At 51.2% G+C, this 26,714-nt stretch overlaps 1 protein-coding gene across 1 annotated transcript in view; it reads right to left on the reverse strand.

The window, feature by feature from the left end:
- The window catches only part of MEGF11 (multiple EGF like domains 11), a 250,988-nt gene that overhangs the window by 155,846 nt on the left and 68,428 nt on the right, over window positions 1-26,714 (reverse strand). Inside the window, exon 5 of the mRNA XM_034994182.1 lies at window positions 19,792-19,884. Coding sequence (XP_034850073.1) covers window positions 19,792-19,884 — 93 coding nt within the window. The remainder of the gene's footprint in view (window positions 1-19,791; window positions 19,885-26,714) is intronic.

Raw genomic sequence — 26,714 nt, forward strand, 5'->3', positions numbered from 1 at the left:
TGGTGGTGATGATGATGGTGGTGGTGGTGGTGGTGATGATGATGATGGTGATGGTGGTGGTGGTGGTGGTGATGGTGGTGGTGATGATGATGGTGGTGGTGATGATGGTGATGATGGTGGTGGTGGTGGTGATGATGATGATGATGATGGTGGTGGTGGTGGTGATGGTGGTGGTGGTGATGATGATGGTGGTGATGATGATGGTGGTGGTGATGATAAAGATGGTGATGGTGGTGGTGATGACGATGATGGTGATGGTGGTGGGGATGACGATGGTAGTGGTGGTGATGATGATGGTGGTGGTGATGATGGTGGTGGTGATGATGATGGTGGTGGTGATGATGGTGATGATGGTGGTGGTGGTGGTGATGATGATGATGATGATGGTGGTGGTGGTGGTGATGGTGGTGGTGGTGATGATGATGGTGGTGGTGATGATGATGATGGTGATGGTAATGGTGGTGGGGATGATGATGGTGATGATGATGGTGATGGTGATGGTGGTGGTGATGATGATGATGATGATGATGATATTGTCCTCAGTGATGAAAAAGGTTTGGTAATGCTCTCTTTAAGTCATTTAATGCTTTTTATGGGGGGAAAACATTGGGGCAAAAAATTCTAATGTTCTAAGATAGGAATTGGTAAAGATTTTCTATGAAGGGTCAGACAATAAATATTTTTTACTTTCCAGGCAGGACTGTCCCTGTCACAACTACTCAACCCTGCTGATATTGTGAGAAAATTATCATAGACCTCCAGAAACAAAGGGGCATGGCTGTGTTCCAATAAAACTTTATTTACAAAGGCAGGCTATGAAACACATAGCCCACAGGCCTTAGTTTGCCGACCCATTTTAAGAGAACTACTTTAATTGGGAAAAGTGCCTAAGTCCCTCTCCTTTCTCCAGCCCAGGAGAAATGAGCCCAGTGGTCTGGGGAACATCCAGGAAAGACTGGAGTAAAAATCACATGCGTGGGCTCTGGGGCAGGGGACAGCTCATGGGAAGGTCAGCCCCAAGGCTGCCCCGACAAGTGGTGAGGGCTTGGGAAGCCCAGCTTTGGCAAAAGTCCTTGGAGCCTGCAAGCTGTGGGAACTGTGTCAGGCTTGACTATCCCTTCAAACAGAGCCTTGCGGTGAGCAGTCAGAGAGCTGGGCCCAGGAAAGCTCAAAGGCACACTTGTCCTAGATGTTACCTGCCCCACTGTGATTCATTTGATGACCTGACCTGTGCTGGCTGGACGGAGGGTGCCTGACATGACAATGAGATCCGCTTCAGCAGGAAAAGAGGAACACTCGGCATTCTGGAATCACCACCGCACAAAAAGGGGGTTCGACCATCTTTGGTTCAGAGGTTTGTAACCCCATACTCAAGAAGAGCCTGGCTCTGGTGCTAGGGGAGTCTTGTCCCAACACCATTTACGAAGTTGCTGCAGAGCTAACTAGATAATTCTGAGTTAAGACGAATATCATCTTACACAAACATGCTCTTCAAATCAACCTGCCTCTCCCCCAGCAGCCACGAGACCTTGACAACTCTGCCTCTCTGTCCCCTCACCTCTTGAATGAGAATAATTTGCAAGGCTGTCTGAAGGATTCAATGAGCACAGACACAGACCTGCCCAGCACCTGCCACATAGTAGGCGCTTACTCATGTTCCATCCCCTTCCCTAAACGTTTGTCTAGCCAAGCAGCTGTAGAAACCAAAGGTTATAGGAAGACTTTGAAAAGAAAAACATAGATGTGAGAGAAAACTCTGCCTTAGTTTGATCTCCCCACCTCCCCACCAAGAACTAGGAAAGGACAGCTGTCGTTCATTTCAGCTGTGGCTTCTCTTGGTATAATTTAGTGGCCATGATGTCTCATAGCTTGTTCTATTCTGTTCCAAGCACTGCATGGGAATAGAGTGGGGGAGATAAAAGCTCTACCTAAGATCCACTTTATGGAACTTCCCCCTCCCTGCCCACCTGCCCTGTACATGGACATCAGCACCAGCAACACTGTCATGCTCTGATTCACCTGCCTGTCTCCCTCTACTAGGCTCTATGTTCCTTAAGGAAAGGGGCAGCATCTTACCGCCTTGTCTCCCCAGTGCCTAACCTAGAGCCCTCTCTCTGGGGGCTCCCACCGTGAGATACACTGCTGGGCCGGCCCTTAGAGTCATCAGCCCGTCCGCTTCCGAGCTGCACAGAAACTCACTGCATTTCTTGCTTGTCCTCTGGACACTCCAGCTGTGACTGATGTCGAGAGACTTTTAGAGCTGAGAGCAAAGGCAGGGAAGCCTGTCCTGCTAACCTTTATTTGCTAAGCAAATGGTATTGACTTACGAAAGAGAGTTGTTTGTTTCAACAGCAGCTCTGCCTATGTGGTTCATGCTCTCCCCGGAGAAGCCCGGCAGCCGCATTGGAGATCTGTCATTTCCCGTGATCTGGACCATGCAGGGCTCCCGGTTCCCCATCAGGGCTGTGACCCAGAGCCGAGAAACATGCAGTGCAGAAAAGAGGGGAACCCTCAGTGATTTCCTTTGGCGGCAGCAACAGCAAGAAGAAAACAATTGACACCACTCATCCTGCTGCCAATGATGGAAAGAAAGCGGGCTCCAACCCCAAGTTACTCTCTGCCCTGGCTCACACACCAGGGATGCCCCCCCGTGCCCCCCCCCCGCCCCAAGACCTGCACCTGAAGGCATAAATGAATACTACCTAGCCCAGCCCAGCGCTGTTGGCCAAGCCCATGTCCCGCCGGACAACTCCCTGCAGGAACTCTGTCCTCCGGGAGCCCTTCCCTGCTCATCCGAACCGGAAGGGCCCTGCGCCTTCTCTGAGCTTTCAGCACAACGTGCGGTCCCGCCTGGAACCCCCCACCCCCCGCCCTATTGTTCCTTGGGTAGTGGGGTAATCACACTTCCTAGATGGAAGGCACTCTGTGGGCAGGAACTTGCCTGTCCATTCATAAATCCTAAACAGAGCCTGCTCAGCAACTGTCCTGTACGCATTATACAAACTCTGTTCTGCTAAGTTAAAAATAGACCAAGTCCTAGGGTTTACCAACACATGAACCCTCAGTCTTTGCTTTTTCTTATCATCCAAGTCTTGGCTCAAATGTTCCTCCTCAGGGAGGCCTTAGCTAACGACCCTGCCTCACTCCCTTGAACTTATTACTCTTATTTTCTTCATACCAACATCTGAAAGTTACCATATTTATTTCTGCACCTGCTAATTGTCTTCCTCGCTAGAAGGTAAGCCCCATGAAGGCACACACTCTGTCTTGTTCGCTGCTGTCTCTCCAGCACCCAGAACAGGCACAAATGCCCAGTTGGCATCCAACACTAATGTACCAAGTGAAATACAATCCTAGGTGAGTGAGTGAATGAAGGGTGAGCACATTCAGTGGTGGGAGCCCACTTTACCCTTGCCTTCTTGGGGGAAGGTGCTCACCTGTGAGCCGCTCCCTGGGCAGCCCTTTCAAGCCATATAGACCTTAGACAGCTCATGTCCCCAAACCTCCGGGGATGCTGCAGAGCCAGGACCCGGGAAGGTCATCCATCTTGCCCCCACTGTACGACTAGAACCTCACTTTCCTGACTTGCTGTCACCCCACTGTCTCCAGCTCCTCTGTTTCTCCCCGGCCCTATCGGCCCTTTAATTTAAGGTGGCGACTTTTCCAAGGGAACAGCAAAACCTTAATAAGAAATCGGCTAGGGCTGAAGGATGACACCAAGTTGGCACCAGCCTCAAGGTCGGAGGGAGTTATTTTAAACTAGTCAGATTTACTAGGAGGGGAGCAAGTCAGAGGAGGATTTAGGGGCTTGCCTCCTGGCAAGACACGTGGACAGGTCCCCGAGCAATCTAAGACAGACATTTCCTGTGCCGTCCACCCCCACCGCGGCCTTTGCCCCGCCACCCTGAGATGGATGGTGAGGCCTCTGGCATGAGGAATTTATTGGGAGCTGGTCAAATACATTTGAAGTCTGGGAGTTGAGCAGAACCTTGTCCCTCTCTTCCCTGCTGGGGCCCTCGTCTGAGGATGGGCAGTGCAGCGGGCTGTCGCTGAGGGCAGGCCATCTACCACCTCCCGCAAGCTTCCAGGAGCCCAGGGCTACTCAGCCCCCGTGATGACGCAGACACTCTTCCCCACTCCATTTGTCTGGCTCCTGCCGGGCACTGCAGACAAAGTGCATTTCACCATCTTAGCTGCAGTGTTTTAGTTCCGAGGCCTGAGCTGCCCTGTCACCTCTTCTTTCCCATGCAGATCTGGAGCTTTCTGGAGCTCAAGATTCCTCTTGTCTCCAGAGTCCCTTACCAGTCAATCCCTGTCCATCCTTCAAGGCCCATCTCAGTTGTCACCTCTTCCAGGGAACCCTCCCTGATTCCCCAGGGAGCCCTTCTTCGTGGCATGCACAGTTTATCTGCTTTCTGTAGCAGACATGATGGGCGGCCCATGCCCTTGCCAAGCTCCCAATTTTTACTCGCAATATCCTCCCTGCCTCCCCGCCTGCTCTGCATCTCACATCTGGCATTGACAGACCCGTAGTTGGTGCTCAGTAAACATCTGTTGGACTAAATGGAACGAAACAGACACCCAAGTTTAACACAGACCAACACATTATTTCTCTTCACCTGAGCTTGGGTGCTTGCCAGGTAGAGAGAGAGGTGATGGCTTTTTCTTCTGCGTATGGAATATTTTGAGCACATTGTAAAGTTTAGAGAAAATTAAAGCAGAGATATTTGCCCAACAAGTCTTATCATTCCCCAGTTTTGCTACAGATGTTTGCATTTTCGAATAAAACAGCCCACAGCTGAAACTCCTTGTGTAGCCCTCCCTGGTCCCCCCTCCTCCCCCCTCCTCCCTCCCGGGGGCAACCTAAGGCCGACTTCAGCATTTGTCATTGCCATGCCTGTTTTTATACTTTCACTACATCTGAATGGACCCACAAATAGCATATTCATTATTTCGCAGGCTTTTGAACTTTATATAAATGATTATTATGTGGGATGTTATGTAGCCCTCTGCAACTTGCTTTTTTCACCCAATATTATATATTTGAGATTCATGCAAGTAGACAGGTACAGCGTTAGCTCATTCCTTTTAACTGCTGTGGAGATTCCATTGTATGAATATATCACGAGTCATCCAGTCCCCTCTTGAGGGACCTCTACGCTCCTTGCAGCTTCTCACCACTGCAAACAGTGGTGCAGGTGACACATAGCTGGAGAAGCTCTCTGGGGCAGCTTTCCAAGCTGTAACCTGGAACCCCGAAGAGAGTCACAAAATTAATATCAAAGGTCACAACAACCCTTTTAAACAATTAACTCGAAGAGATTTTAAAACATCAGTGTGTGCCGGTATGAAACACAATATGAAATGTGTTTCTCAACCCAGGTTGTGATAGAAAAAAATGTTTGAGAAACAGGGTATGATGGGGTTGGTATTAGGTTCAGCTTTATTTAAAATTGCCAAGTTGCTCCCCAAATTCTCCCTCTCGCACCAGCAGCACATAAGACTGTTCGTTTGCCTGCATCCTCACTAACACTTAGTATTATGAGAAATTGGTTTTCCCCAGATTGTTGACTGGGATAAGGTGGCATCTCTCAATTTGAATTTGCATTTCCTTGAGGACCAGGGAGGTGAGCATCTTTTCATATGCTCACCACCCATCAAAATAGCCTTTTCCTGTGAAGTACATGTTTATATTCTGTGCCAGGGTTTGAAGGGTTGATCTTATTGATTTGTAGGATTTAAAAATAGAGAGTCTGGATATTAACCCTTTGTGGACTGTATGTGTTATGAGTGTCTTGTCCCAGTCGGAGGCTTGCCTTTTTTGTTTTGCCAGCTCTGACATTCTGATTCACAATGAGGCAAAAGGGGACCCACATCAGAGAGGCTGACTCTAGAGCAGGGTGAAGGCTGAGGTCTTTCTGCATCCCCAGAGCAGACCCCTAGTAAATGTTTGGTGCCCATAATATAACTCATGTGATAATTCTGTCAGATTTGTCCAGCAGAGAGCTGGGCTTACAGCAAGGGTCCTGTGGAGACTTAATGAATTGAGCCATAGGTTTGCTGCACTATAAGAAAAGTCTCAATGTGCAGGCAGAGAAATCAGAAAGAGGGTATCTCCACTGCCAAAAAGAGCACTGGCTTTATGGAAGGATTTCCTGCAGGATATCTATATAAAGTTATGAGTTGGTTTAACTCAGAATTCAACTTATGTTCAGTGTTCCAGAGAGCAAATTGGGGTCTCCAACAGGTGGCCCCAAGCATCTTAACTTTGGTCATCCCTGTGAGCTCCCAGTAGCACACTGATTCCTCATACTTTACAGGTGAACCAAAAATGTCTTGTCCAGATCACATTGAAAGCAGGGGCCAGGGTGGAGCTGGATCCCACATCTCCTGACCTCCACCTGATAAAAGGTTGGGACCCAGAGCAGTGGGTAGTTTGAAGCCAGATCCCCAAGCTCTCAGATATGGGGGAACAAGCTGACCATATTGGGAAGGAACCTATTACCTAACACAAGTCAGGTTTACGTCCAAATATCTCTATATGTATCGCTGGGATACAAAGAGAGATGAAGGACAAAAACCCTATTCAGTATGACCTCAGAACAGGAACGGGAATGACAGCTTGCATTAATCCAAGGTCCTCTTGCTTGGGCTGGGGGATCCTGGGGCAGGGACAGGGGCAGGGTCTTACTTGTCTCCACATTTCAAGACTCAGCACCGTGTCTGGCACAAGGAAGGGGCTCAAGAAGTATCTGCTGAGTGAATGGACAAATGGATGAATGAACAAATGGACAGATGGACACATGGACGGAGGAATGGATGAAGGGATGGATAGATGAATGGTCGGATGGAATGCTGCACAGATTCAGAGATAAACTGATACATAGTTAAACGGATGGATGGATGAATGGATGGGTGGATGTTCCTTATCTGGAAAATGCCCTAGGGGAAATTTGGTGTCAACAGAGCCTCTCAAGCAGGCAGCCAAAGCTGGGAATCCTGCTGCAGCTGTTCGTAAAATATACCAAGTGGCATAACTGCAAGAAATAATTGCTTCTAATTGGGCTGAATTATTCTGGCCATATAGTAGACATATTTTTATAACTTTATTAATTATTCAATTTGAGGTCTATTACCCAGCCTGCCAAAATGGGCTTTCCTTATTAGAGGGTGACAGATTCCCCAGTTCGGCTGCTGCCTCTGCTGCTGCAGCCCTGTTGGGCAGTTGCTACCTGCCTGGGGACCCCCCTGGTGTCTGAGGATGGGAGGTGGAGGGTAGGGCTGCCCCTGACAGGCAGGCTGGGAGTCCGAGATCCTGGAGGCCAATAAGGCTGTTTCAGGCGCTCTGCCTGGACATCCCATGGGCCATCAGATCTGTCTTCCCCAATCTGGCCAAGGAGGCAGAAGGGTATCAGAATACATCCAACCTGGCCTGTGTGGGTCACCCCTGGCCCAGATCCATTCACCAACTCTTAGTCATGGCGGTCTCCCCCACTCCCCATCCAAGCTGCTCCCCACACCATGCCAAGTTAGCCTGCCATATGTTCTTCAGTGGCCTCCAGTCGGGGACAGGGGAAGGAGAGCATGGCCCAGCTGTCCTGGGGGCTTAGCCAGGACTGGAGGGCCAATCAGAGCCTCCAGGGTGTTCTCTGTTCCCAGACCAAGGCCCAGACCTGGTCACAGGATAGTTGGGAGAAGGAAGAGTTCAGAGGTTGCCCCACCAGGCAACAGTGGACTCGGCTGATGAAATGTGAGCCTTCGGGGGCTCCCCAAGGCCCGTGGAATAGTGTCCGAGCTCCTCGGGCTGTTGGTGTCAGAGCACCACAGCACCTAGCCTGGCTCCCACTCTTCCACCCCAGTCAGCCTCTGCAGCAGCCACAGAAACCTGCTCACCAGGCGGTACTTTGACTTAGGCGCGTCTGTCTGCCTGGAATGCCCTCTCTTTCCGTACCGGACTGCCGAAACTGCAAATCTCATCCTTCTTTGAGCTCTGGTTCCAATGTCTTCTTGGCACTTTCCCACTTCCCCAGCTAGCCGTGATCTCTGCTTCTTCTGAAGGACCAACCTGACTCCTGGCCTCACATCACCATCCTTGGGAACATGCGCCGGGGACACACTGGTAGGTGAAAACTTTTGAAAGATCAAGGGACGTGGCTTTGAATTCTCCCAAGCAGCCAGTCCGGAGCCCCATACTCTTCCCTAGTCCTAGTACCACCATGAGATCATCATCCAGAGGAACGAAACATGATAAAATGAGAGAGTGAATGCACTGGATCCCATTTAGCACTGTGCTGAGTGCCCCCCATGTGCCTGTGGCATGCAGGGCCCTGGCGTCACAGAGACAAGACCTGGGCTATGCCATGGGGAAGGTCACAGGGGGTGGGGGCTGAGAGGCTAGCAAACATGCAATCAAACACTAATCCCCCCGGGGTGGCGTGGACCACACTGGCCATGTGTAGACAGTCCAGGAGCAAAAGAGCATGGGTCAGTGGATAAAGGAAGTGAGGCAGGGGTGGGGGGTGTGGAGTGATGGGAAATGAGGCTAGAAACTAGTCAGACATCAGACCCAGAGGAGCCTTATAGGCCTGGCCAAGGAGCAGGGGGCACTTCCTGGCAGGCAAAGGGGAGCAGGAAAGAGACAGGGTCCAGTGCACTCTTCTTCCCTCCCTACCTCCCAAGTGTGGGAGGGGCTGGAGAGGGAAGCCAGGGAGCCCTATAAAGAAGTGTGAACCCAAGTTGTAATTGTGGTCTCCAGAAACCAACTGCCTGGGTTCAAATCCTGACTCTGACACTTAGTGCCCTCAGGCCAGTTACTCAACCTCCCCGAGTCTCTGCTCCCTCCTGAAAGATGGGGGTAATCATGAATAATCATGAATAATGAATAGGACGGCATGTATAGTAAGAGCTGATGTGAGTTAGGACAGAAGCCTAAGCAAGAGCAAAGGCCAGACCGGCCTCCCTTTCAGCCTCAAATGCCTCCTCTTCCGAAGCCCCACACCGGGGTGGAAACACTCCTGAGTGGAGAGCGCACACACTGGGGCAGCTGAGTGGCCTTAGCTCCCTCAACTGCGGCACAAGGGCCGTCATCCCCACCTCGCCGGGCAGCAGGAGGGTGAAATGAGATCCATCCCCCATCTCCAGGGGTGCCCAGCACGCTGCAGGGCCGGGCTGCCCCAGAGGCGATGCCCCCCCTCTCCCCTTCCCGGTCAGAGTTCCAGATAGTTCTCTAGGCTGCTGGGGCCAAGATGGCAGAGTCCGTGCATCCCTTCCAGGAGGGGCGGTTTCCCATGGAGACACAGCCCACACGCCCCTCCTGGAAGCGAGGCCGTGTGCTTACATGTGCGCGTTCGTGTGTGTGTGTGTGTCGGGGGTGGGCACAGTGTCCTTTTCATGCCTGAGTGGGGCTGGGGAGGGGTGGTGGCCCTGCCTGCCAGCCCCACACGAAGAGCCCAGCTTGGCTGCTGCCGTTCCATTCTGCTTTTGTCACATTCTCCGCGGGTTCTCCCACCCTCCTCCCTCTCCCCCGGTTCGTGAGACTCCCTGTGTGTCACTTATTTATTAATTTTGTTCTCAGGGAGCAGATGGCCGGAGCTGAGTCTGGCTGAATGTGCCTCCCCCCCACCCCGACAGCCCCCTCAAACGCGCAGCTCACACAGGCTCCAGGCAACCCCATTTCTGGAATTCTCAAACAAAAACCATCTTTTAGGAGAGGCCACACAGGCCTTCCTGATCCTTCATCCTGCTCGGATGGGCCTGGTCCCAATACCTCCCCTGGTGTGAGAGGCACAGGGGCACGGGGGGAGGGGTGAAGCTGATGGGCTGCCCTCCCTCAAGGACCCAGAGAAGCAGTAGCCCCATGCCCCCTTCTACCCCATCGCCTACCTCCCTTGGACCTGGGAAGGAGGGCCTTAGGTTTCCCTTCCTTTCATGGCGGGTGCCGTCCCAGGACCAAGAGCCAGTCCTGGGCTAGAGATGGGGCGGGGAGACCAGCTGTCCTGACGCTCGTGTTTCGGGATCTCCACAGGCTGCCCCCCACCCAGCCTCATCCTCATCCACACAGTGGTCTGGACCCCCATGAGGGCAGAGCAGCCGAGCACCTGCTTCTCACCCCCCATTTCTCCTGAGAGGCACCTCAGGAGAAGAAGAAACTCTGGAAGGAGGAAATAAACCTCTTCACTAGTTTCTAGAACACAGCCAAGGCTGGGGGGTGGGGTGGGGGGTCTTAAAAGGAGCGAGGCAGGGGCTGGGGGAAGCAGACAGCCAAGGGCAAATCCGCCTTCTTGCCATCCTTCCCCTGAAGCCCCCAGCCCCCCAGGACTCGGGCAGCAACTGGGTTGAGGTCTCTCTTGGCCTCCACCATAGGCTCCCCACAAGTGAGTTGGTTCTCGCCTTTCTTATCCCTGTGGCCTGGGGACAAAAAGCCAGGCACACCCACCTGACGCTCACCAGCTGCGGGACCTCAGGTCATCGCTTCACCTCTCTGGGCCTCAGTTTCTTCATCTAAGATGGGAGCACGGCACACACCCTTCCTTCCTGCACCTTCCCCCTGAGGGCTTTCCTGAGCCAGCCAGGTGCCCCCGCCCATGAAAGCCAGAGCCTTCTCTCTCACTGGACTCCTCCACCTCGCTCGTCTCCGTGCTAATAGTTCTGGCTTCTGCTCCAAGTCCCCTGAGGATGGGGGCTATGCCCTGCACATCCCTAAAGCCCACCCCGCTTCAGCCCTGGACCCCTGGGGCAGTGCTGTCCTCTGAGAAGGGCTCAACAATGTGCATTAAGTGGAACTCAAGGGACAGAGAACATGGAGCCAGTGGGGCCCGGGGCCCTGGCTGCTGACTTCTTCTTTGTTCAAAATTAGAATTCTGGGGTGAATAGCAGCTTCTCTTACGCACAGACCTTGAAAATGCCTTTGCCGCCGCATCCACCTCTCCCTTCTGTTCCCGTCACGGTGACTGCACCCCAGCATGCTCTGCTGACACGGAGCCCACTGTCCCGGGGAGGCCCACAGGCGCACCAGATGCCGGCAGAAGGCGGCCCAGGCGGTTCTGCGAGGGGCCGCGGGCTGGGCAGAGCAAGTGTAATTGCTTTGTGGTGATTCATCTGAAGTTGCTTTAACCTTGACAGCAGGCTCAGCGTAGTGAAAACACAGCCGGGAAGCTGCAGCCTCCCTGGTGGCACGACGCCCCTCCACACACCCCCTCCCAGCGGAGGCGGCCAAGGGCTCACCAGAACCCCCCCACCACCACCACCAGCCCCGCCGGGGGAGGCAGGGATGTGAGTCATGCAGCTGCCCCCACCCATGGCTGTCCTCCTCCCCACTCCTTTCCCAGGTCCCAGAATGAGGAGAGAGAATCACAGCAGGGCCGTGCATGGGGGCAGGGGAGAGGAGACTCCCTTCCCAGAGGTCAGTGGGAAGGTCACAGGGGCCCTTGATTAGGTGATGCTGGATTGTGACTTCCCAGAAACAGAGCATCATGGGATTTAAGAGTGGAATATCCATGCCAAACTTCCCATTTTACTGAGGAGAAAAGTGCGGCTCACAGAGAGGGAAGGACTTGGGACTTAGCTAGGGTCACCCAGGCAGAGGTCTGACCTGAAGCCAGCTTTCCTGTGTTTTATGACACAGGACTTCCATTTCTTTGGAGCAATAGGGAGCTGTGGGAAAAACACAGTTCTGGGTTCTAATCCCAGATCTGCCCCTCGTTAGCTGGGTGAAGATCAGATGTTACTCTACTTCCCTGAGCTTTGGTTTCTTTGTGAAATGGAGGTAACACACATGACCTCTCTAAGCCGCCAGCAGAAGAAATGAGACGGTCTGTGTGGGGCTTCTGCGCACGGTGAGAGCAGGAATCCCCATTCACCTTCCTCCTCAGACCCTGTGGCCCCTCACGCTTCCTTCTCCTCTCCCACTACTCACACTTGGGCTCCTTACCTCATCCATCACTGAGGAGGAGCCCCTAAGTTTTGGCTATGGCCCTTGCCAGCAGACCTATGTGGCTGGGCCCACTTGCTCCCCCATCAGGCCCTGCCCATGTCCTTCTGGGCCCCCCTCACCTGCCCCAGGAAGCAGGAACCCCGGCCCACATCCTGTACTTTTGCTTTGCCCTCATGTTCGGTGCTGCTAGACTGCGATGTATCCATGTTCATCAGTGAGAAGTGTGTCCAGGGACCCCTTGAGGTGGGAACTCTTCCCTGATGTACTTTTCAAGCCATACAGGGCTGGCCCTTCTGGAAATTTCTAATCCCAGTGCCCTGGTCTGACCTGTGGTCAGGAGTGTCTGCTCTAGGCCTAGGCTAAGAAGGAACCAGGAAGGTCGGGAACCTTTAGGTCATCGGCACAAAAGTCTATAGAACAACTTGGCCTATTTGTTTTGGTATAACGAGATCCATCTGCCTCTAAGATAACTCTAGTCCTGAACTCCTAAAGCAACTGGTGGGAGACAAAAGGAATGGGAGTCAGGAGATCTGGGAGCAAGTCACAGCTCTGCCACGACCTCCCTGGGTCACCCCAGAAGCAGTTTCCTTTCTCAGGACCCAGTTTGCCCATCTGTAAAATGGGAGCAGACCCAACAATTTCTATGGTCCCTCCTAGCTCTTGATTCAGGGGTTTCAGGTTAAATCATGAGATCTCAGATTTGGTTCCAGGATCCCAGGCCATACTTTCTGATACTCTATTCCAGGAATTGGTGGCTCAATGAAAGATATGTGAAGAGATCTTCAAGAAAACAGCAATGTGAGATTCATATGACTCACAGCTGTGGAGGGCCAGTACTGAGCACTGCGGAAAATGCAGAGACCCTGGAACACCCAAGACGAGATAGTGTGGGCTGGGCCAGAGGCTTTATGCCAATCCAGAGCCAAGGAGCCCAGACACAGACAGTGGGGGAACCGCAGACAGCCCAGCATGTTGGAGGAACGACAGAGTGCCCAAGAATGCAGTGGGGAAAGGGGTTCAGGGCCTGATCTTGCTTTCAACCATCCTTGCAAACAGTCACCAGCACTGGGAGGTCTAATTCTGGTTATGGACTTCTTGCCTTTTCTACTACTTCCCAAACTTTACCCCTAAATTAGCCCGACCCCCAGGGAGGTCTGGTGGCATAGCTCCAAAAGGTCCACCAAAGGCTCAAATAATCACATTTTTGGGGTTTTTTTTAAAGCATGCCAATTCTGCATTTAATTCTATAATCAATCTTTATTTGTTTTAACATAAGGAGCAATGTTTAAAACTATTTATCAGATAACTAATGTACCATTACATGGCGAAAAATTAAACTACACAGCTTCAAAAATCTTTAGCAAGTCTTTTCAACAAATGGTGCTCAGAAAATTTGATATCCACGTACAAAGAAACCTAAGTTGGCCCCCTTCCTTATACCATATGCAAAAATTAACTCAAGATGGATCAGAACCTACTGCAAGAGCTAGAATGATAACATTCTTAGACAAAACATAGAGGAAAAGCTTCATGACATTGGATTTGGCAATGATTTCTTGAATAGGACACCAACAGCACAGACAACAAAAGAAAAAATAAATAAATTGGACTTCATCAAAATTAGAAATTTTGTACATGAAAGGTCCCCAGTTAACAGAGCAAAAAGGCAACCCATGGAATGAGAGAAAATGTTTTCAAATCATATATCCTGTAAGGGATTAATATCCAGAATAAAGAGCTCTTACAAGTCAACAACAAACAACCAACCCAACTAAAAAACAGGCAAAGGACTTGAGTAGACATTTTTCCAAAGAAGATCTACAAATAGTCAATAAGCACGTGAAAAGATGCTTGGCATCACTAATTAGGGAAATGCAAATCAAAACGGCAATGAGATACCACTTTACACCCACAGGGATTTTTGTTGTTGTTGTTTAATCAGAAAAAAAAAAAACACAGAAAATAACAAGTGTTGGCGAGGATGTGAAGAAAGTGGAACCCTTGGGCATTGCTGGTGGGAATGTAAAATGGTACAGATGCTGTGGAATGAGGTATGATGATTCCTCAAAAAATTAAACGTAGAACTGTCATATGATCCAGCGATCCACTTCTGGATCAGCGATCACAAAGAAGTGAAAGCAAAAAAGCTATCCGTATATCCGTGTTCTAGCAGCATTCCTCACCACAGTCAAAAGGTGAAAGCAACCCATGTGTCCACTGATGGATGAACAGATAAACAAAATGAGGTATCTCCAGACAATGGAATATTATCCAGCCTTATAAAGCAAAGAAGTTCTGACACATACTACCGTATGGATGAACCCTGAAGACATTATGCTAAGTGAAATAAGCCAGCCACAGACAGACAGATATTATATGAGCTACCTAGAACGAGCAAATTCTTAGAGATGGAAAATAGAATGTGGCTGCTATGGCTAAAGGGAGGGGAGAGTGGGAGCTCGTGTTTAATGGGTACAGAGCTTCATTTGGGGAAGATGAAAAAGTTCTGGAGATGGATAATAATGATGATTGTGCAATAATGTGAATGTACTTAATGCCACAGACCTGTACATTTAAAAATGGTTAAAATGGGGGGCGCCTGGGTGGCTCAGTCAGTCAAGCAACTGCCTTCGGCTCAGGTCATGATCCCCCAGGGTCCTGGGCGGGCTCCTTGCTCAGCAGGGGGTCTGCTTCTCCTTCTGTCCCTCCTACCCCCGTTTGTGCACACACGCCCTCTCTCAAGTTAATAAATAAAATCATTTTTTAAAAAATGGTTAAAATAGGGTAAATTTTATGTTATGTATCTTTTATCACACACACACACACAACTCTAATAAGCCCATACCTTAGTTTGAAAAGCACTGACCTAAAGCGTCCCAGGCTAGTTTGGGAGTATGGGCAGATTTCTGAGCTGGTAGATGTTTTATTTTAATCTGCAAGGATAACTGAAGGCCAAGTCAGCCAGGGGTCCCACACACCATTCAAGATAAGAACACATCTGATTTGGCAGGAGCTCCTCTTGGTGGTGGCCCAACATGGGTCCCGCTGCCTTCATTACTTGGGGACTGCGGTCCTGCCTCGTGCTGGCATGGGGTGGCGGCGACGTCAGATAGTGAGACACTGAGTCGTGAGGGAGCTCTTACCGTCCTGCACTTGGTCTGTGCACATGGATGAAACACGTTCAGTGGAATCTAAGAATGGGGGGTGGGGAACGGTGGGGAGGTGGAGGGGCGGGCTTCTCTCTCACGTCTACCCCAACCCAAAACATCCCGCAAGAGCCCCGAAACCAAACTACAAAGCACCACGGGATGGGAGGCCGAGAAGCAGGACCCAGGAAACACAATAATTAAATAATACAATGAAGGCTTAAATTTCCAAGTTGATTCTTGGATATCATTTATAAAAGTTAACAGGGCATATTTAATTTAGGAATTGGCTCACATCCTTCTCCTTACAGCTGAAACCTCATAAATGAGATATACTGGATCAGTGCCCAGTGCGGAAATAAAAGTTATGAATAATGTTTCTATCTCAATCATTGTCAGTGCTTTAATATTCCTAATTACTTTAAAAAGCTAGATATTCAATATAGGAAAACTTTTTTTCTTTTTATCTCCACTTGTGAGATTAGTGCAATTTAATAACGATCACTCTGTCGTCCTTATTCAGTGTAAACTGACATTTCATCCTTTTACTCCTCATTATTATATGGGATGGAGGTTTATGACCAAGCATGCAGCACTGCACTTCCCTGTAGCAGTCCTTCTGACACCTTGGATTTATCCACAATAGCTCATGTGCCTGTTTGCCAGGCAAATCAGCAACACCTCTCTTTATGGAGCAGAAAAAATTTAGTCCAGGCCTTAAGGAAATTAGGCTATGGGGTTGTCAGTCTGGAAAAGAAGGAAAATTCTCCCACCCCACCCCAGGACTAGATCTGTCCCCTTCACAACTGTCAAAGTCATAAATCCCTCGGCAGCCACGAAAGGCAGAGCAGGGCAGGCTGTAGGAATGATGGATCTTTATAACCCTCCTTGCTTCTTTCAGGAATGTATCCTAGGAAGAAATCGGGACAAATGGGCAAAGATATATGCACGAGAAGAATCACTGTAGCATTTTTTTTTTTTACACAGGGCCACAGTCCCTTGCCCACAATCCAAAAATCCCTAAAAAGCCATAAGAAAAATTGCTTTAAAGTTCAGCACCAAAATTCATTTAGAGGCCAGATCTTCATGGAACTGATTCATGGTTATGCATCGCCTTGATGTCACTAGATGGAATTAGTCCTATTCAGAAATATTACTATGTCTCATCCCAGGGTGCTGCCCAGACCCCTCTGGGGGTAATACATCATATATGTATAGTCACCACACACGTTTCTCAACTCTGAAAAAAATTGAAATTCTGAAATCAACAAGCCCCAAGGACCCTGAATACAGGATGGTGGGGCCTTACAATAGTGAAAACCCCCAAAACAACTTAAAAGCCCATCAACAAGAGACCGGTCAAATACCTCTGGTAATCCACAGAAGAAAACTCTATAAAGGTCTTCAAAAATTTAAAGGGAGATTCATGTTTATTGACAAAGATATCAGTGCATGACATAAAGTTAAATTTAAAAAGCAAGTTGCAGAACAGCACTAGACATGATCTAATTCATACAAGTTGTATCCAGACGTAGCTCGCAGTGCAAATATGTAGAGAAATGACAGGGAGGGCAACCACCCAGATGCGGGTGTGTGTGTTTCTAACCTTTTTGTAGGATTCTTGTGTGGTTTGGAGTTTCTCTTTAACATGAGCAGGCGTGATTTTAGAATCAGAAAAACAACAACAATGATGCTTTTTTAAACAAAAATCCAAGCTTCCCTGCAAGGGGATCATATGCATAGACATGTACATGGGCAGCTCCCATTCAGAAATCTCCAGAGGTACACACTGCATGGACCAGGACACCCATCCCCATGGGCACGGGCCCCAAAGACCCTAGGGCACACTCAAGCAGACAGCATCCAGCGGCACGCTAGCAAGCAGGCTCAAATTGCTTGGACTACCCCTGGTCACAGTTTGTGTCCTGTGGCTGATTCATCTACCTCCACAATAGGATCTTGGGACCACATATTCCAAGCGGATCCTTCTTCCTCCTGTGAGCAACAGAGTCTTCTCATCAAAGACCTATTTTGACCTTAGGCTGTATGAATAGAGGTTGAACATCTAGAGGAAGAACGTGATCATTAAGATGACGGTCAGGTTTGGGACTCAGGTGTTTGCTTGGTGGACAGTCCCAGTTTCACCATTTACTAGCTGTGTGTCTGTGCAAAGTTTGTTCTCATCTGTAAATGGGGCTAATAATAATTCCTATTCCATAGGGTTGTTGTGGAGATTAAGTGAGAAGGTAACTGGAGTGCCTAGTGCATCATAAAATTCAATAAACAGTATCTACTTCTATTACTATTTTTCCATACCAGCCTACAGTTGTGTGGTCATACCTAGGAATGATAGTTTAAGAGGACTAAAGGCCACCAGCCAACGGAGAGGAACCAGATGGGGAAGGCAGATCAGACCACATCAGGCGAGAAACAAAGGAGCTTAGAGAATAAAAACTTGGGGAAGGAAGTGATCGCTGTCTTCTAATACCCAAAGGGCTGAGCCGTGGAAGGGGACCCCGGTTTCTTCTATGCAGCCCCAGTGGTTATTATCAACTACTCTTTGATGAACATCTTCCCGTACCCAGTCCATGGCCTCGTCCACTGATCTCCTTGGGAGAAATTCCAGACATGGTGAGGAGAGTCATGGCGATCCATCAACCTGCTCTGGACTTTATCATGAGTAAGACCCAACTGGTGAATCCTTGAGACAGATTTCCACTTAATAGAAGGAGAAGCTTTCCAACAGTCAGGACATACTTTCACAAGAGGCAGTGAGCTCCTTGTGAATGGAGGGACTCACACAGAAGTGGGAAGGCTCTTGGTGACATCTAAGCTTTCGGTGCTCTGAATGATTTTGAACGGGGAGTTTATGAATTCCTTTCATTCAATGCTGGTTCCGGCAGAGGGTTGGAACCCATCTTTCGGGACTTCCTTTGGGTTCAGTAGTACATGCCTTTGAGTCGACTTAGGGATGGTGGCTCTTCAGGCCATGAAAATGGATTTAATTCAGGAAACAGCTCACCACTGAGTCTGATGGCTGAATTGGGGGTGGAGGAAATTAGGCAGTCCCGTGTTATACTGGCAGCTAGCAAGGCCATTTCCCTGTCTGTTTGGTAAACTCACTCTAGGGGCAAGATTTACTCTAAACTGCCCAGTCCTGCTCAATCGAGTGCCACCTTCATTCCATTTCTTTCACAGAAGGGAAACCCTGAAAGACACAGACCATGTCGAAAAGACCCTCCAGGGCCCACCCCAGGCCTGCCACAGTCTAGCATAGAGAGAGCACCACACGCACTTGCACTGATTGGTGGTTTATATGCACTCAGGGCCCCCGAGACTCAGGCTGTATTTCTAACCTCCAACAGGCTGCCCTTGACATTATAATCCAGCACGCAGCAAGCAGACCTGTCCCTGCAAGGCCCCCCTAATCCAAGTCAGTTCTCCGTCAAGCATTCGTGGTGAGCAAAGTTACATAACACAAAACATGGACGGGAGGTTGGGGGAGGACAAGCTCTTGAACATTCTAGCCCACATGTTTCCTGTAGTCCACAGAAAGACTGGTGCAACACATTCCCTTACCTCCCTCAAGTTTACTTTTCGATGTCAGGAATCCCTGGCCCCGTTGCTCAGCGTGGCCCACCTCAAAGCAGTGAAACAGGTGGGAGGCAGAGACTACTGAGGCCCCAGTGCATCGAAGAGTTTCCCGAGTCCCCCAAAACAGATCCCAGACTCCTCGAGCCAAGATAACCTCCCAGGCTCAAAACAAAACCACATCCAATAGCCTTGCTGGGGGGTATGTTCTCATGTAATGGGTAGACAGGGAAGCTCCGGTCAAGGCCCTTGGGAAAAAGGACCATAACTAGATGTTTCCACCCCAGCAGAGACAGCGGAAAAGGGCAAGAGCACCACACTGGACCACCATGGACCCACCATTCCCTTCTTCAAGTTTTCATAACCATCACAGTTGCGTTGGGACTGGAAACAGAGAGGTGGCTCCCAAAGATGGGTAAACGCTGGGGGTTAGACCCCAATAGATCAGCTTAGATACGTTATCTACTCAAGTCACAATAAAAAAGGCGCTCTACCCCAGCTCAAAGCAGGAAGAAAACTGGGCTTCAACACTAATCAAAGCCTAATTGAAAATCCCATAAAACCATAATGTTGACCAACCATTGACTGCAAAATGTGCCAGCGGAAAGAGATTCATCTGTGAGCATTTAGGGGAAATGAGTCCGAAGAGCAAGAGGTGTCTTCAGCTGGGTTCTTGGCAGAGAATTCCCCGAGCAGCTGCGAGGTGCACCCCACCCTCTCGGTGGCCAGCCCCACAGCAGATGTGATGCCCCACGCTGCTATGGATGGCAGCAATCTCTGGCCCTGTCCGTCGGTCCCAAGAGCATCTCAATTTCACTTTGACCCTTAAAAGACCATATCCAGAGGTGTTCCATCAAGTCAGAGTTGTACAAATACTCCACAGTTCCCAGCAAATGCAATGCACAATGCTCCTCCAGACCCCCACAAACCATGACTCCCCATGCCCCTGGAGGCTTCCGCCCCAAGTATCACTATGTAAATGCAGGGATGCCTCCTCCCTAATGTCCACACCCACCTGGGCTGCCCCAGGCCAACACAAAGAATTCAGAATGTACATGGCACACACCCCCCCCCCAAGCCACAGCCAAGGGACCTCCTGGCCCCCAAAGACCCCAGACTCACCGCTGGAACAGTCGGGCCCTCCCCAGCCGGGCTCACAGTGGCAGGTGTCCGGGGAAACACAGCGGCCATGCACACACTCCTCCGTACACAGGGCTGCAGGGGGCCGGCAGAGAGGGAGGAAGCACAGGAACAGACAGTGAAAACCAACCATCTGGTCAAAGAGCATAAACCACTTTGTAATGATCTCCTGGGGCCCAGGACTGCTCAGAATGCATCACTGGCTTTGGGGAAAATCAAGCTACTCCTGACCCGCGTCATTTCATTAACTCTGAAATGGATCCAACAAGAGTGTGCTTCATCCCAGCCTCACTTCCTAAAAGGAAACCCAAGCCCAAGAAAGGGCAGCCTTAGCTTTTCAAGAACATTCTCTCCAAGATTTAACACTTGGAGACCCTCCACAAACCCCAACCCTAAATCCACACTCCTGCTCTCTTTCCCACAAGCTCAGGAAGTGACCTGTCATGTCCATCTTTTGCTTTTCCCGGTTTCTTTCTACAAAGGCCCCGAAATTTATCAGGTTGCCTGCAAAGAACAGGTTCCTCTCCCGTTTCCCCCACCTTTCCGCTCTCCTCCCCAAATGCCCCTATTTTGGGGCTCTCAAATGTCAGCAAATCTGCAAAGTACACAAATGCTGAGGAAAAAGCAACAGCTAATTATAAGAAAGTAATTAAGAGAGACATCTACGATGATGATAATTGTAATTAGAAAGCGCCTGGCAATTTCTTATCACGCAGTCAAACGCTATAGCCTCCTGAGCCGGGAGGCAACCGTGGCAAAGTTTCCATCTACTTCCCCCAGCTCCGAGAAGGCTTACTGGCAGCAGTTTGAGGAAGGGGGATTATTTCTCTCTTCCTTTGACATCTACACGTTCTCAAGGTCGTCCTCTACCCCTGAGAGATCTGCCCCACCATCTAATCCATCAGTGAAGGATTAGAGAAAACCCCCATTTTGCCACCCAGGCCAATTTTGTAAGCTCGGGAAATCAGCAACTACCATCGACCCTGTCAATTTCTTAGACAGGATCTAGATGAAGGGCTTTTTTCTGACAAGCAATGAGAGACCTTCTCTCCGCCTGGAACTGGCCTGGGTGGGGGGCCACAGGCGGCCCCCAGTCCTGAGTCCTGACGGACAACCACTGACCTCCAAACACCCACTCTACTCCCACGTCCACTGCCTGGTCTGAACACCCACCTAGAGGCCACGGTCAGGTTAGACAACAAAGTCCATTTTATGGTCGGTGTGATGCTGATGGTGAAGCCATTGCCTTGGCTTTGCCCAAGCCCCCATGCAAAGGCACCCAGAAGAGCCATGTCAGATGCCCGACTGACTGGTCAGTGGTCTGCAGTCAGCCTGCCCTCTCCAGGCCTCGCTGTGGTATATCAGGGGAGGGCCCCAGCACCCATGTCCTTCGCATTTGGACAGGTGGCTGTCAGGGAAGGTTCTGGTCTGTGAAGTTTTCCACCGCCCCGGAGCTTCGGGGAGTGGCAGGGGGCCCACCAGCTAACCCAGTTCTCGCTGGGGAACTGGGTTGGCCCCTGGCTCCGGCGACCAGCTCCACTTAGAGCCGCAGTGAGCTGCTCACCCAGCTGCTGGCAAGACCTCGTCTGACCATGCCTGCTTCCCCGGCTCTTTCTGCTCTGCTGGATGTTCTAAACAAACTCAAACAGGTGAGTGTGCCCAGAACACACCGGACACGAGATGTCCATCCCCAGGCTCCCCGTCAGAGGCCAGCACCTCAGCCCAGCCAGCTCCAAGCCCTGGCCTCAGCTGCTTCTTTCCCCCATCTGCATCCCCATAGGCTGAGGTCCCCGCATGGTTTACTGCTGGGTCCCTCCCATCAGCTTGTCAGATTAGCTCAAGACACCTCCGCTGCTTTCTCACAGCACACCTTGATCCCCGGGGGCTCTGCTGGGGGCCAGTGAGAGCAGACAGTGAACAATGAACCTGCCAACTATCAGGGCTGGAAGAGACCTCAGAGAAAATCACGTCCAACCCCTTCATTTTATGCACGGAGAAACGGAGGCCCAAGTGTTTGTGAGCTCGTGGACAGAGTGTGGTCTCCTGGCCTGGAGGGAAGGAGCTTGGGGATGAGCTTCCTGAAGGTAAAGGGAGGGAAGAGGTGCCCAAGACCGCGGACCTTCAGCTCTCACCCACCTGGATGCCTTCCCCGCCCCGATGGCTAGGGGAGCCAGCCCAGAAGGACAGCGAGTGGGTGACCCCCAGGAGGGTGAGAGCTGAAGGCAGAGGCCAGAGAAGCTGCTCCAACTCACTGGGCGCCCTGCAGGGGGGCCGGGCAGGGGGCGCAGAACAGCTCAAGGGAGGAAGGATGAAGTACCCTGCCAACCATCGCCTCTCCCTGGCCCTTCTCACCCTAGGGACCTGACCACAGGCCTATCTCCTGCGCCCTCTCCCTAGCTGGAAGGGCAGGGCCTTCGGGTGCTCTGGGCAAGCTCCACACCACCTTTTCCCTTGGTCTCTGCCCCAAACCCCAGGGATCCCCTAGGACAATCTGTCGAGCACCTCCCCCCAGCTCAGCCCTGTATCCAGCATGCTGGCTCCCAGTGACCTGATGTGCGGAGATGAGCCATCCCACAAAACCTGGGCCTGGCTCCAGGGACGTTGTTGCTGTCCCCGTGGTCCGTCCAGACCTCGTTATCCCCCTCCCCTCCTCATCACCCTGGGATTATGCCTGGGTGCTTTGCTTGTCAAAACCTCAATCCATTCATATTTCATAGGTGTTGCTTAGACGGTGTTGTTTGAAGCATGAAATATTGATAGCAAATATCTGAGGCTCAGATGGCCAGATGTGGCAACTGGGCCACCATGTGCTTATGGACCTGGTGGGGAGGGGATAGGATGCAGGTGCCGTGAGGAAAGTCTCCTGAGGAGGAATGGAGGGGAGACCCAAGCTCCTCCCTGGGGCTGGGGTTCCTGACTCCTACCCCAGACCCTGCACTAGCCCAGAGGTGGGCAGCCCCTCTGCAGAGGGCTGGGGTGTACGGGTCCCCTGAGTTCTTTCTGACCCCAGCCCCCCATGCCAGCCGACCCCCCAGGAAGGGCTGAATTAGGGTTCTGCCACCCTGGCCTCCCTTTTCTCCGGCTCCTGTAATTCCCAACAGGGGCATTTCGTTGAGCCCCGCTTCCCACTGCTGTCCCCCCAACTGCTGTTGGGGACATGCCCGCAGTGTGACTGAGGGCCAGCCACCTCCCTTCTCCCCGCCCCACTGAGCAACTTGAACCTCTGCTCTCTCAGCTTCCCACCACCTACCCTCCTGCCCCAGTCCTGCTCCCAGCATCCGGGTGCCGGAGGTATCTTCAGTGAGAAGTAGCACAGCAAAGACTACACCAGAAAGCCGGGTCTGGACCCAGAGATGCCACTTAGTAGCTCTAGACCTCGGGCAAATTCACACCATCTCCATGTCAGTCCCCATCTGTTCAGTGGGGGGACAGTGACAGGACGGGCCTCAGGCTGTGTGTGAGGATTATAGGAGTTGACAAAGCACCCAGAGCAGTGCCTGGGGTCTTAAGTACTGTGTGAGTCTTGCTATTGTTATTTAGTAGGGTATTCTCGGACTTGAGGCGAGGGCCTCCGCACACTAGCTGTCTCCCTCTCTCCTTCACTGAGGCCCTACACACATGGATACAGGGGGAGGTCTGTAGGGATCTGCAGATAAACCCTGGTCGGGGATGGTATGCTGGAGGGTGGCCCCGTCTCCAGCCCTGCGGGGGAGGCCAGGGTGGGAGACAATGTGATAACCTGAGTCTAAATTCCGTATGTGTCGATGACAATTACAGGACAATAAGCAAATTATCTAACCTCTTGTGCCTCAGTGTCTTCATCTGTAAAATGGGGACAATAATAGTACTTAACTCATGTGTTGTTGCAAAGATTTAATGAAATACATGTAAAATGCTAAGGCCGGGGCGCCTGGGTGGCTCAGTTGGTTAAGCGGCTGCCTTCGGCTCAGGTCATGATCCCGGGGTCCTGGGATCGAGCCCCGCGTCGGGCTCCCTGCTCAGTGGGGAGTCTGCTTCTCCCTCTCCCTCTGCCTGCCTCTCTGCCTACTTGTGCTCTCTCTCTGTCAAATAAATAAATAAAATCTTTAAAAAAAAAAAAAATGCTAAGGCCAGTGCCTAGCATACAATACGTACTCAGTAAGCATGAGCTGCCCTGATTATTTACATGCACACACATACTCATACACACATACACATGCGTGCCCCATGCGGTCTGGACTTGATGTCTAAGCCAGCTGACGGCTGCTACCACGTATCACTGCTTCCTGTACATTACCATTTTCTGAACACCTACTATGTGCCAGGCCTCGGAACTTCCAACACATGCTGTCTCCACTTCTGTCACAGGCCATCCCAGTACACCTTGACGGAGTTAGCAACATCAGCACCTGTCTCTCCTTTGTGAATCTCTGGAGTTTGGGAGGACAGAGGCCACTTCCTACTCACCCTTTTTAAGCTCTCATGCTGCCTGAAACAAAGCAGCTGTCTCAGTGTTGGTGGGTCCCAAGGAGAGAGTCATCTGTGCCCCAGAGCACATGCAGGGAGGGCCTGGCTATCTCCCCCGAGCTCGGCTTCAGAGCTCAGTCACAGAGAAGTCACCAAATCTCGGGGCCCTGTGCATTGGCTCAGGCGGTTTCTGGCCATGGGGGACCGGGGTGGCTGGGGATCTTGAGCAACGGCGCTGTGGGGTTTCAGAACAAGCCCAGCTACAGGTGGGAGGAGATCTGGGTTGGCGACCACCCGCATCCATCTCAAAGGTGTCAAGCATCCCACTTTCCTCTCCAGGCCCTGCAACTTCACCTATAAATCGAGACCAGACCAGATGAGATCTGCAAAGTCCCATTCAGCTAAGAATCATCAAGAGCTACCATCCTGCCCAGCCCTACCCCCTCCAGGAAATGCCTGCATCACTGCCATTGCCCTAGTCCCACTTCCTGGCCCCCCCAGGAGCCCCCCCTCTATGGCCTAGTAAACCTGTACTCTTGACATCATGGGACCCTGGTCTCTGTCCTCCATTCCTCTGGAAATGGCACTGGATTAGGAGGCAAGGAGACCTGAGTGGGAGTTCGGGCTCCATGCGACCTGCCATAGGACCCCAGGCAGGTGGCTTCCTCTCTTCGGCACTGTAACACATCACCCTTAAAGCTCCTTCTACTGCAGACACCCCTAGATACTTCCAGGGCCACTCTGGCTCCACCATGTCACCTTGCAGCAGATGGAAGCTCAGAATGCTTCCACTAGGCTCCCTGGCCCTGGGTCACCTGAGTCACCAAGGCCAGGGGTAGCCTCCATCACCCAGTTCCACCAAGAACCTAGGATGGCTTCAGCCACCCAGTGTGCACATCTATGGAGGTAAAATATATTCCCACCAGAGGCCCCTTATGTACATGAGGCTCCCCCTGACTGGCCCAGAGCCCTCTCCTTCCACTGCATCCCATGACACACTGTATGTGTGGGAGGGGGCCCAGTTGATGGTATATAGCACACTTGGCCTCCTGCCACTTCCCCCTTTAGCTCGGGTTCATTTGGTCTCCCCAGCTAGAATGTGAGCTCCTTGAGACTAAATCCAGAGCCTTAAATATCCCCGGATCTCCCCATGGGCCATACCTTACAGATACTCCATGTGTGGCTGGTGGTGACTCTTCTGAGTGTCTGTCCTTTCCAAGGGACATTTACAAGCCAGGAGAAAAGGCTCGGGATGTAGAGGGTGTGGACATGTGACCCGTGAGGGTCAAGGAGGCTGGGACTTGTGGGGGAGCTGTCTAGCCCAGAGAAGGAAGTATTGGACGGGAGGCAGATCACAACCAGCTGGACAGTGGGAGCCATTCGGTCCTAGGGGGCAGATTGCCTCCCAACCCAAGGCAAGACTTCCTAACACCTGAATGGGTTCAGCAGTTCAGAGGGCTGTTTCCATAGGGAGGGAGCAACCTATCGCTGGGAACACTCAAGCCAAGCACAGAGAACCTACAAATGCCCGAGGGGAGGGGTCGGCAGGCAAACTGGCTCTTGGGCCAAATCCCACCAGCTGCCTTTTCTGTGAATAAAGGTCTGCTGGAGCAGAGCCATGCCCATTCATGTACTTATTACCAGGGCTGATTTCGCATGACGAGGACAGAGTGGAGCCGTGGCCACGGGGATGGATGGTCAGCAAAACCTAAAATATTTACTCTCTAATATTTTATGAGGGGAGGGAGCCCTTCTGCTCTAGAGGGTTCCTGGTCTGGTGGGAAATCAGACTATGGGACTTTAAAGGTCCTTTCTCCCCTTCTATTCTTCTATCACTTACTCACACCCAGGTATGATCCGATGGTGAAACACCCATTGATGCCCAGCCTCCTTTCTAAAGCAGTACTCCGCATCCACTGCAAGCCACGAGGGGCCGTCAAGCTGGGACGCATAAACTTCAGCAGCCACAGACACTCAGCTGGCCCTTTATTTGAGTCTTTCTGTCTCCCCGGGGCTGGGGACGAAGACTATGGAGGATTTAGTGACCCTCTCCTGTGGCAGCTGGTGGTCTTGCTCAGGTAGACACCAGTCACGGTGGTGGGAAAAAGCCAAGTGATGAGTCCTTTCTCTTTGCTGGGCACTGAATTCCCATTGCCCCCCCCCCCCCCCCTTCATCCTTGAGGCTGGCATGATTACTATCCCATTTACAGTTGGGAATCAACCGCAGGGAGGCCTACATAACTTGTGTAAATTCCCAGAGCTGCTGTGCAAAATCAGTATTTCTCAACCTTGTTTTCACAATCAACCCCTTCTCCTCTGGGAACCACTTTAGACATTTTTTTTTCTTAATCACTCTCTCTCATGAAATTTTGATACCACAGATATACATTCAGTACCTACACAGATATACAGTGTATTTGAGCTTCCTGTATAAACAGACTGAGAACCAATCTCCCCCC

The sequence above is a fragment of the Mirounga leonina genome, unplaced genomic scaffold (assembly GCF_011800145.1).
Source record: "Mirounga leonina isolate KUSES-001 unplaced genomic scaffold, KU_Mleo_1.0 Mir_91, whole genome shotgun sequence".
Taxonomy (NCBI): Eukaryota; Metazoa; Chordata; class Mammalia; order Carnivora; family Phocidae; genus Mirounga; species Mirounga leonina.